We start from the raw sequence: 11,438 nt of genomic DNA on the forward strand, positions 1-11,438 counted from the left end.
TTTTTTACATTTATCGATGTTTCTTATTAAGATTCTGAACTATGTCTAGGTCTGTTATTTCTTCAAACTCCCCCTCACTCCCCTCGAGTATCTCTTACACACCTGCATTAGTATTTAAAGCCAAATTCTCCACTCTGCTCTCTTGAAACTTTTTCAGGCAGTTTGTGCCAACAGTTCTGGGGTGGTTATTGCATCATCTTCAGACATTGGTCAGATCACATTCGGTCTTCACCACCTGGCCAATGTCTCCAGTAAAGGGGAGCTGTTCCTTGTCCTCTGCTTCTATTTGCCCAGTGATGTTTGGGTGGGTATCCACCTCAAAAAAAAGTGTATTCTAAGTTCATCTGTGGGTTTGGTACATTCTGAGGAGTGGAAACCTGGCATTTCTATGCCTGGAATATTTGGTCATAGCATTAGCAGTGTTGATAATATTTTTTCCTCTGCAGGATATTAGTCTAGGCATGTTGGAATATATATTTAGCCCAAATGTGAAGGTTTCTTCTTTGAGTACTGTGAATGATAGATTTGGTGTTTGTTAGTTAAAGTGAAAAGACAAACAGCAAGAGAACAGAGGCCATTTTGGTGTATTCTCTGGCTGTGGCAGCTGCCCCAGCTCCCTGTGAGGTTCAGACACAGCTTCAGCCTTGGATCCTGCTTTTGTGCTCATTGCTGAGGAAGCCAGTTTGTATAGTATGGCGTAAGCCTTTTACTCTACCTCCCTGTGAAAGTCATCTTCCTTGGAGTTTTCAGGCCTGCTCAGTGCTGAGGAATAGGAATTCTCCTTTTGGATACTGACTTTTACTGGCCCTTGCAAATGTTCATCACCCCTGTCTACAGCTGTCCCCTGTACACCCCAAACAGTGTATGTTCTGCCAAACATGTTCCTGGGTTTTGTAGGAGCCCCAGGTTAAGTTGAAAGAGGCAGTGTATTTATTAATCTAATTTCTTCAAACATTCCTTTGGATTGTTTGCCTCCTTTGCTGAAATAATAAAATGTGATGCAATTTCTGCTCAAAATTACCAAAAGCAACCTTGGTCTGAGCTATGTGATGTTTCAGCATAAACAGGGGTTTTGCCAAGATAAATTGTTTATTGGATTATCTCCCATTAGCTGCATTACAGCAGGAGTGCTGAAAAATCCCTTAGAATCACAGAGTCCTTACGGTTGGAAAAGATTTCCAAGATTATTGAGTCCCAGCCTTTGACCAAACATCACCTTGTCAGCCAGACCATGGCACTGAGTGCTGTGTCACTTCTTGAACACCTCCAGGGATGGGGACTCCATCACCTCCCTGGGCAGCCCCTTCCATGCCTGACAGTCTTTTCAGTGAGGAAATTCTTCCTGAATCCTGACCTGACCCTCCCCTGTCGCAGCTTCAGGCTGTATCCCCTTGTCCTGTTTCTTGTTTCCTGGGAGAAGAGGCCGATCCCCACCTGGCTCTCCCCTCCTTTCTGGCAGTCCTAGAGAGTGATAAGGTCACCCCTGAGCCTCCTTTTCTCCAGGCTAAACACCCCCAGCCCCCCGAATTTCCTGCCTAAGAGAGGAGATGCATTATTAGCAGAACTGAGTTGAAGTTCTCCAAAGCTGCATCCATGACCTAACTGCTTTCTTGGGTTTTGTTGGTTTGTTTTTTGGGTTCTTTTTTTTGTTTTCTTTTTACAGCAGACCGCAAAAGCTTTTGCACTATTCATAGCACAGGCTATTTAAAAAGCTGGCCTCCAACAAAGATGGGCCTAGATGAAGATAACGAGCCAGATAACGAGGGTTGTAATTTAAGCTGCCTTGTTGCCATTGGAAGGCTCCATCCCCACGTGGTCCCGCAGCCGGTGAACGGCGAGATCCACGTGAAGCCCACGGAATACGTGTCCCGGCACGCCATCGACGGGAAATTCGTCTTTGTAGATCAGAGGTGAGAATTCCTCCAACACCTTCCGCTGTCCAGCACTGCCTCACGCACAGCTTTCCTTGCAGCAGTGTAAATACCATGGGGAAAATAAATTGCTGCCCTTTCTAGCTTTTTACTGCGAGCTGGGTTGGGTTTTGAGGTGGAGCTCAAAGCTGTTACTATGCATATTTTCAGTATGACTGGTTAAAGTTTTAAAAAATCCCCCAAACTTCCAAAAATACGGGAGAATAACGCCAGGATCATTTCTGCCGGTTCATTAAGGGGGTTATGTACATGTGAAACCTACAGAAGAAAATGTTTTGAAACTGGACCCTAATTGCTACCTGTGTTACTGGAACCCTTTTGCAAACACCACACGGTTAAGTGGCTGCAGAGGCTGGGTTAGGCTTTGCTAGCATGTACACTTACATAACTGTTTACTGGGGCACATTCTGCTGGGTTAATGCTTCTCTATGGGATCTTTTGTGTCTGTAAGCAAAGCTTTTCATAAGGTTATCTCTTGGAAACGGGTTGAGAACTTGTGCCAGTGTGGTATCTGCTTTCAAACATCAATTTATTATCTAAAAGGCTAATTCTTTCCTTTTCCAAAAGAAATTACTTGAATTTGCTTAAGTAGCAGGCACATATGACCTGAATCTTCCTTGAAAATTACTGGATCTTGGAGGGAAAAGTAGGAGGTTGAAGGATGTTAATGGAGAGGTTATGCTGGGTTGGTTGGAGAGGGGTTGCTTGGTTCCTTTCCTTGTCAACAGGGATTGAGACTGCCCAGGTGAGGCTGTTCCAATTTCCCTGTGGCTTTGGCTCAGCTGCTAGAAAAGCCCAAACTCCAAACTCTGACAGAATCTGCTTGCTGGAATTGCTTTCAGAGGAGACTCAGCTGATCTTTAGTGCCCTTTGAGAGGAAGTAGAGGATAGTCATGGGAGGAAGTGCAGTAAGGAGACTGGTTTGGTTTTTTTTATGTTACCTATCTGGTTTGGGGTGGTTTGGCTGTGTCTTTTGGTTAGGTTCTTTGGGTGTTTTTGGTTTTAATTTGATAGAAAGCTTTGGAAAGTACCAACTCTCGAGTGCTCGCCCTGGGAGCTGTGGGAGCATTCATAGCTTCCTGTTGCCCAGAAAATGCCATTCTGTCTTGTTTATAAGCAAGTTTTATTTTCAAAAGATCAGACATATTCCCCTGATGAGTAGTTTTGAGGCATTTCTAAAATAATGAGACTCAGAAAATGTTGACCCATTGGATTTAAACACATACGCTTTTATTTAATTGTTTTCCAGCTGTTGTTTGCAGTCCTTGGAATGTGTTTGCTACTTCAAAGGGCTCTTTGAAGGGGAATTTATTTAGAAGACAGCCTGGTCTCTAGGCCTGAAGTTGACATCCAATGATCCTTGCTTCTACTGGAGAATATTTAGGCACCTGTAAAAGTTGGAAGCAATTTCTTTCCAAGTCAGGTTTTTTTGTTAATATAGACTTGCACTGTTCCTTTAGCATTTGTCCAAGGAACTCAGGCAAGAAACACTTCTTAAACTCCCTGTGACCCTTTGTGTCCTTATGGATTGGATGGTCCCTGGAGAAGCTCTGCTGTGTGTCAGGTACCAATTAGCTGGGCTGCCACCGCCAGGGAACTGCTTAATAATTCACTGTTGGAACGCTGCACTGAACAGGGTTTTAAAGAGAATGTCTCTCCTCTTCTTTATTCAGTACTTCTAATTGGTCTGCATGGTGAATTTGAGAGTAAAATTAAGTTTCTTGTCTATGCAGATGACATCAGACACAGCTTCAGAATTCAGAGCTGCCTTGTTTTGTCGGAGAAGTGAGCTGAGGAAAAGAGGAAATACAGGATGAAATTCCAGAAGGACACAAACAATTTCCTTCCTTGCGTAATAGGACAGGGTCAGATACTGGATTCACCAAGTCCATTGCCATCTGTCACTTGGTGCAGATTCTCCTTTCCACAGCACCTGTACATCCTGCTGTGAAAAGAAAAGGGTTGACAAATCACCTGTTGATGCTCATGCTGGTTGTTCCTCATCTATGTCAGGTGTCCCACCACAGCAGTGCTGCTAAAAGCCTTGGTTGCTAAAGTTCTTGGAAAAATACTGGAATAAGGTTGACTTGGTTGCCAGCTCTTCCATTTTAAAGATAGCCTTTGTTTTGCTGCTTTGTGGTTCTCTTAGAGATTGCTTTGATGGGTTATCTTGGGGTTTAAGTGTCCTGGGATAAGGCTCACCAGACAAAAGTCAGTTTAAATTCTTGTTTCCTTCACCAGGACTGAGGTGTTTGATCTCCCTGTCAAGGAGGACTTGAGGTGTAAAGCACCTGATTGGTGCTGAATTCTCTTGGTGTGTTTGGGAACATACAAAAAGTGCCCCACATTTAAATACTATGGATTTTGTGCTTCAGCTTTTTTCCTTCTGTTCTTATTCATAATTATTAATATGTACCAATTTCTACATTTTATAATATTTAATTTGGGCTTTTTTGAGATTGCAGAAGAGGTGTCGATCTACCCAGCTTTGTTCCTTATTGCCCTTCATGTTTAATTTGCGTTGGAATAGTCTGGAATTGTGAAACTTACTTCAGTTTCTTCAAGGAACTGTCACTTCTCCCTCAGTAATTTTCTCCTAAGAAACGTACAAAATCCAAGTTGAGTTTGGTGGGGTGTTGTTTTGTCCCACTCTTGAGTTCTCCAAACCTTTGATGTCTGTTTTGCAGTGGCATTTTATGCAAAAAGCTTGGTGTTATCTTGTGGCTGCTACAGGGCAGCTTTTTTCAGGCTTAAATTCCCAAAATTACAGTGTATCTTCAAAGCTATTTAGAAACTCTTACATCCCCTCTGGTGGTGGTAGGTCAGATGTAATACCTGAGGGCTCTGGGTGTTAGGTACTTTTTTAATTACCTGAGAATTAAAAATAGTATTCTTAAGGAATTACTTTTACCTTCTAAGCTGAAAATTCCTTTCCGCATTACTTGAGCCTTACCCAGCCTCGGTGTGAGATTTAGGAATCTCTGACTAATACTTCAACTTGAAAAGATTTTTTTTGTTTTCTTTATTTTCTTCCTCTCCCTCCCTTCCCCAGGGCAACAGCCATCCTGGCATACTTACCCCAGGAACTTCTAGGTACTTCATGTTATGAATATTTTCATCAAGATGATATAGCACATCTTGCAGAATGTCACAGACAAGGTACAATTACTAATAATTCAGGAAAGAAATTTTGTTCAAAATATTGGGGACAGTTGTTGTGTATTAAGGAAACCCAACAGACTTGAAAAGATTTGGGTATTGCTGTTTGCAAGTGCTTTAGTGGAGAACATTGTGCTGTATGTGCCAAACACTGTGATTATCTTAGACTTGCATGGATTTGTAGGGAATATTTGAGGTTCGGGATAGGTGAGGGGGATGAGGGAGGAACAGCATTTTTCTTGAGGGGTGAGGGGAGGAATTAACTGGGTTTTCCCTGACAAGGGCTCTATTTATGTTGTTGTGGTGCCTGTTTGACACAAATCACTTGCTTTCTGCCTGTGTTCAGTTTTGCAGACAAGAGAAAAAATTACAACTAACTGCTACAAGTTTAAAATAAAAGATGGCTCTTTTATTACGTTGCGGAGTCGCTGGTTCAGTTTCATGAACCCTTGGACCAAAGAAGTAGAATACATTGTCTCCACAAACACAGTCGTTTCGTAAGTGCTTTTCCCTCAGCAGGTGCCTGGAAATGCCCATTGTTCTGCCCTTTTCTCATGTGAGATTTGACCTAAATATGTGCACACCTTCTGTATGACAATAGGTGTCTCCTCCAGATAACACCCTGGGGAGAGGGGCTTTGGTTTAACAGCTGCAGTAATTTCATTTCTGGTTGTTAAAGCCTGCAGAAAATAGAGATATTTTCTTTCTTTGGGAAAACCTGGGATTCGGTCTTTGTAGGGTCTTACAGGACATGCATTTCTTTGCTTTGGCAGGTACTTCTTCCCCCCTTTTCCTTTTCCTTGAGGTGACTTCTCTCAGCAGAATAACTGCTGTAGAGGAATTCTCTGATGAGAGAAGCTGTTGGGGTCCTGCCCTGCACGCTGAGCTGTGTGAATGAGCAGGGTGGTTCATTTCTGTTGTTTACCCAGCCCTGGTGTCAGGCACAGAGGTGACACTGACTCACAGACTACTGAAACCCTGAAGCATTCCATACTGAAGCTCTGGCTTGCATGACTTGGGTTTTAGTCACTGATAGGGCTTTCTCTCACTGATTCATCTAATCCTTGACCTCCACAGCACCACGGTCCTGGACAGCGGGGACGCGGCCTTTCCTCAGCTGGCGGCGTCCCCACACAGCATGGACAGCGTGCTCCAGGCTGGAGAAGGTAATTCCTGTGCTCTGGGAGTTACTGGCTGTCGTGCCTTGGGAGCAGCTCATCCTGCCTGCCCAGATTTGCTGCACTTCTGCACTGAGATGTGTTAATATGCTAAGGAAAATAAGGTTTAGTTTTGGGACTGAGCCGCAGCTGCTGAGGGTTGCTGTTGTTAAATATGCATTTCCAAAAGCAGGCAATTATCCACTCTGGATAAGCAGTGCTGTGGCCTTTCCTGCCCTCTCAGTGTGGTCTTTTCTCTACTGTGGAGTATATTGGGCTCCTCCCTGACAACCTCCCAAGTGCTGTGCAAATGTGAATCACATTACAGCAACAGCTCCTGACTGTTCAGCCCTCACTTTTCCCTCCACTTTTCAATTCCTGCAGTTACCTGCCAGGAGCTTTATTTGCAGTCATCAGGAACCTTGGGCTTTTCCCATATTGAATGGAATATGCACTGGCAAGTTCTTCACACAAAGCAGAGAACAAACATGTTTGGAAAAGAGCCTGTTTGGGCACAGAGAAGAGCAGGTCTGACAAGGCCATTCTGTACAGCTCTGGACAAGAGGTAGCACCAGATGCTTGGTTTTAAAAGAGGACAACAGCCAGATTCTGAAGGAGTTGGGATCTGTTCTGTCCCTGCTGGCACTGAGGGACATCTGAGACCCAGCACAGCTCAGGGCAAGCCAGAGCTTTTCATACATTCGAAGGCACTCACCAGTTGGTGGAACTGTAAATAAATCCAGTTCAGAAGGTCCTGCAGCTGCTCAAAGCCTAAACACAGATGCTCTGTGGAGAAGCTTTGCAAGCTTTTATCTGACCTTAAGACAATCTACTCATTTCAGGTGGCCCCAAAAGGACCCATCCTACTGTGCCTGGAATTCCAGGTGGAACAAGAGCTGGGGCAGGTAAAATAGGGAGGATGATTGCTGAAGAAATCATGGAGATTCACAGGTGAGAGAAAATGGTGTGAATTTAAGTTATTTTATTATTGTTCTTTAAGAGGAAATTAAGGAAGTCTAATTCCTCTTAAAGAACAACTTATTCAAGATGAATAAGGAGTGATCCAGCTGTATTTCACAGACAGCTACAGATTCCTGTTCAGCATCCCTGAGGCAGTCAACCCCCACAATGAAAGCATGAAGTTACAGACTCCCAGCTTTCTCTTGCAAAAGGCTGATACTGGAACTTTTTTGCAGGGTGATGATGATGATGATGATGACCTGTTTACCAGAAACAGGAGTTAAAAAGAGCAGCTAACTAGAAACAAATCCATTCCAGACTGTTCTTTTCCCAGTGACTTGAGGCTGTGAGTGGCACAACCTTCAAATGCCAAAGCTATTGACTGTGTGCCAGAACAGCGATGTTTGTTTTCGTGCAGTCCATTCACTCAGATGCTTTTGGAGTTGTTAGATGTGCATGATGAGCTTGTGCAGTTCCCCTGCAGCTCTTGGAGCAAGGACACCATGCTGGGGACTTCCCGTGGTACTCAGGATGTGGGCCTGGGTCAAACACAGGGTCCCTAAGGGACTGTGGGGATCCACAGCTGCTTCTTGTGTTCTCACCTGTGTGAGCAGCTGCTTTCAGTGGGTACCACTTAATTTCTGTTGGCTAAAAATCCCTGTTCTTCATGGATTTCCTTTTGGGAACTGTGTTCCCTTTCCTATAAAAGTGGTCTCACCCAGCAGATGTTTAGTGGTAGCAATTTAACCAGACTGAGCTGCGGTCCAGGAGCACATTCAGTCTGTTTCCATAGTTCTGTTCCTGCTGCAGGCAGGAGACTCCTTCCCATCCTCACTTAAGGCAACAGCAGACCTATGCCTAAGACTTTGTTCCTTGCTGTAGGAAGAAGAGGAAAAAGGGGAGAGAGGAAAAGAAAAAAACCCAAGGCAGAGCCAATACTTTGAAGCTTAACCATCCCTTTCAGTAGCTGTAAAACACTTAATTAGCCAAGTGAGTGTAGTAGTGCAGTTACCACCCATGCTTGCATTTCAGTTCCGACCCTGGGTTAGTTCCAGTCCTTTTTCAGCAGCTGTTACTATTTTCCAAAGCTGCCTTCTGTTCAGCTTTCCCAGGGGAACTCTGCCAAGGAGAAGATTCCCATTTCCATTGCTTTTCCCTGTAACTACTCCTCCTCCCTTTGGTCTAGAGATTTGTTGGTTCTACAGTCAATACATTATTCATTATTAAAGATGTTTGATCAAGCTGTGGAAAACGGAAATGAACAATGTGGCTTTAAGCAGTTAAAAACAATCCAGTGTCCAGAGTACTTCTGTAGCAGTAGCGCACTGAAGGAATCTGGGTTATGTGATTGAGGCAGCTGGAATTCTTAGCTGATGGACATTGAAGTAAAATACACAAAAATGAGGCTTCCCATAGCAGCCTTTTCCTCTGACTCAGGGAAGGCTGTCCAGGAACAAAAACGGGGAGGGAGGTAAAGCATGCAGACCAAGCAGGCTGGATTTACACACATTGCTGCTCCTGCTGGTTTGAGGAACACTGGAAAAGGGAGGAAATTACAAAAATGAAGCTCATGCTTTCAGCACCTTATGGCATCTGGTACTGAAGTCAGCATTTGAAACTCCCAGTCTCTGAGTTGCTTGTAAATCCATGCCTGGTTTTATCCATGTTTTAGGATAAGAGGATCATCACCTTCCAGCTGTGGCTCAAGTCCCCTGAACATCACCAGCACCCCCCCGCCTGACACATCCTCGCCGGGAGGGAAGAAGGTAAGAACAGCTTCCCCCACAGTCCATGGCAAGGGATGTGGGATTTGCTTGTGGGAGCAACTCCTGGCTGCTGGGCTGGAAAGGCCTGACCCAGCCAAAGTGCTGCAGTGGTCACAACCCCTGTACAGCACTGCCTGCGGGGCAGGGAGCAGCACTTCCCAAACACCAGCAGCCTTTGAAATCCACCTGCCCTTTAGGTTGTATTTTTCCAGCGGAGCTGCAAGGAACAGCTCTCTCCCCACCCTCCAAAAACTCTCTAACACCCCGTGCTGGTGAACGCTGGAAGTGCTGGCACGGGAGCGCTGGCTGTGCCCGAGTGGATCCCACCAGTTGTGCTACAGCGCTGCTGTAGGACATACCAGGACAATTCGGAGCTTTCCTGGCACTGGGAGGGTGTTTCTAAGCCAACGCTGTGCACCTGCCCCGCTCTAAGATGGCTTGAGTAGCACTCAGGTGCCATTACCAGCACTGAGCCACCTGAACACTTGTCCTGGCTGCTTCCAGCAATCTCTTAAATGCTTATGGAAGTTTTATCCGAAGCAAGAAGAACAGTTATCCAGATCCTTATGCACTGCTTCAGACTTACTTAACCTTTTTACTCAGAAATTATGATGACTACACATAAGAATTGCTTGTACTGGAGCAGACAGTAAATGTTTCTGTCTATTTCCAACTCTCTTTGTTCTTGAAATAAAACTTCAAGTTGGAACAGTTAAAATTCCAGTAATGGTTATTCTTGCTGCTTCTGCCCTACAGTATTCAACATCTACACACAGAATAGGGGCTGCTGACATGGCATAAAGGAAAAAACAGGTGGAGGATTGGGTGTTTTCAGCACCCCTTGATATTTCTCTTTGTTTAGAAGAGTGTTTGTTATAAACCACAGGGGTTTTTTGGGGAAGTCCATCTACCCTATATAAAAAATCCCAGTATAGGACAGTTTAAGACTCCATGCACCATTTCATGCTGCTTTATAGCTTCTGTTTTGTCTTTCAAGATCTTGAATGGTGGCACTCCAGACATTTCTTCAGCTGGGCTGCTGTCTGGGCAAATCCAGGATAATTCTGGGTACCCATATTCCGACAACTCCTCTATCCTGGGTAAGTGAAGTCACGCACGCACATCCTCAATGCTGCTGAACACACATGGACACTGTAACAAGGTGGTTGGTTTTAGCAGTAACTTGCTTTTACCATCTGCAGGCTCCAGCTGGGGCACGAAGCCCACAGCCAACCACCCACTCTGTGTGCCCCAAGAGGCACCTGCAGCCTGTTTTGTAAACTTTCCTTGCACTGGCAAGTTTCTTAGGTAGTGCTTGGAAGCCTCTTGGCTCTTGCTGAGTCAGTGTGGGTTAGCTCAGCTCCCCCTGCCTGCTGCCTCCCAGATGTTGGTGTGGGGCTGTGTTTGAAGTCTGGCTCTCAGCTTGTCCCTGAGGTGTGGTGGTCACTGCTGCGGTGACCCAGTGTCCCTCCTCTCACACCCAGCTGCCAGGGCGGTCCCTGGCACTGCAGCCTGGGCCTGGAACCCTTGGCTGTTCCCCACATGCGCCATCCCAGCCGGAGGCAGTGAGGTGAGCAGCCACACTGAGCAGCTGGCTCACGCTGTGCTCCCCTGCAGGGGAGAACTCCCACATAGGCATCGACATGATCGACACGGAGCAGGGCTCGAGCAGCCCCAGCAACGACGAGGCGGCCATGGCGGTCATCATGAGCCTGCTGGAGGCCGACGCGGGGCTCGGCGGCCCCGTGGACTTCAGCGACCTGCCCTGGCCCTTGTAAATGAAGCACCCAGCACCCACTATCAAAGTGCATTTACTGGTGGAGCTCTGCAGTCTGTGAAACCTGTGAGACTGAGAGGCTTTTATGTAGGAATTTCATAAAAGCTGTGTCAGAACGCAACTCATCCTACCATGTGTAACTTCAGACAAAGTGGAATAACCTGCTACAGTGTTCTGTGTTGATTTGGTTAGCTGTGTATAGCTTGCAACACTTGTATATTTTGGATTCTGTTGTTTGAAATTTTTTTTAAATCACTGTGCAACTCACTGGCATCAGTGGTAGCTTTTATATGCAAATGACCATTTCAGATGTATGGTGTGTTTTTACACTGCAAAACAGTCCCCATGTGGATATTTCTTATACTAATTGTACCATAAAGCTGTTTATTCTTTCTTGTAAGAATCCTTTACTATAAATATTGTTAAAGTGTAATGTATTAGACAGTTAAATATTTTTAAAATAAATGTTTCCCTTGTTCTACGATGGAGCATTTACTTTGATAAATAAATTTGATAAAACCCTGCTGAAGGTGCATGCTGGAAGCACTTAGTATTTATCATTTCTTTAGCCTTGGGGGAAAAGGGAGGAAAACCAATGCCTTACATACACTTACACCACTTTGTCATGACAATAAATTCCCAGGAAAGCTATTATTACTTACATCCAGGGTTATCCTGAGAAAAGCAC

The 11,438-nt window shown here is 45.0% G+C and overlaps 1 protein-coding gene across 9 annotated transcripts in view; it reads left to right on the top strand.

The window, feature by feature from the left end:
• ARNTL (aryl hydrocarbon receptor nuclear translocator like) overlaps nucleotides 1-11,293 on the top strand; it is a 47,929-nt gene extending 36,636 nt beyond the window's left edge. For 4 of the 9 annotated variants that reach the window (XM_032110949.1, XM_032110944.1, XM_032110952.1 and 1 more), the window contains 8 exons: nucleotides 1,664-1,910; nucleotides 4,984-5,090; nucleotides 5,437-5,587; nucleotides 6,168-6,256; nucleotides 7,090-7,198; nucleotides 8,880-8,973; nucleotides 9,971-10,073; nucleotides 10,591-11,293. In XM_032110949.1, the coding sequence (XP_031966840.1) occupies nucleotides 1,664-1,910; nucleotides 4,984-5,090; nucleotides 5,437-5,587; nucleotides 6,168-6,256; nucleotides 7,090-7,198; nucleotides 8,880-8,973; nucleotides 9,971-10,073; nucleotides 10,591-10,751 (1,061 nt within the window). In that variant the 3' untranslated portion in view covers nucleotides 10,752-11,293. The remainder of the gene's footprint in view (nucleotides 1-1,663; nucleotides 1,911-4,983; nucleotides 5,091-5,436; nucleotides 5,588-6,167; nucleotides 6,257-7,089; nucleotides 7,199-8,879; nucleotides 8,974-9,970; nucleotides 10,074-10,590) is intronic. The other 5 variants (XM_032110947.1, XM_032110945.1, XM_032110946.1 and 2 more) reach the window with 2 other exon arrangements.
• Nucleotides 11,294-11,438: the final 145 nt, after the last annotated feature.

This window comes from Corvus moneduloides, chromosome 6, assembly GCF_009650955.1.
Source record: "Corvus moneduloides isolate bCorMon1 chromosome 6, bCorMon1.pri, whole genome shotgun sequence".
In the NCBI taxonomy this organism is placed as follows: domain Eukaryota; kingdom Metazoa; phylum Chordata; class Aves; order Passeriformes; family Corvidae; genus Corvus; species Corvus moneduloides.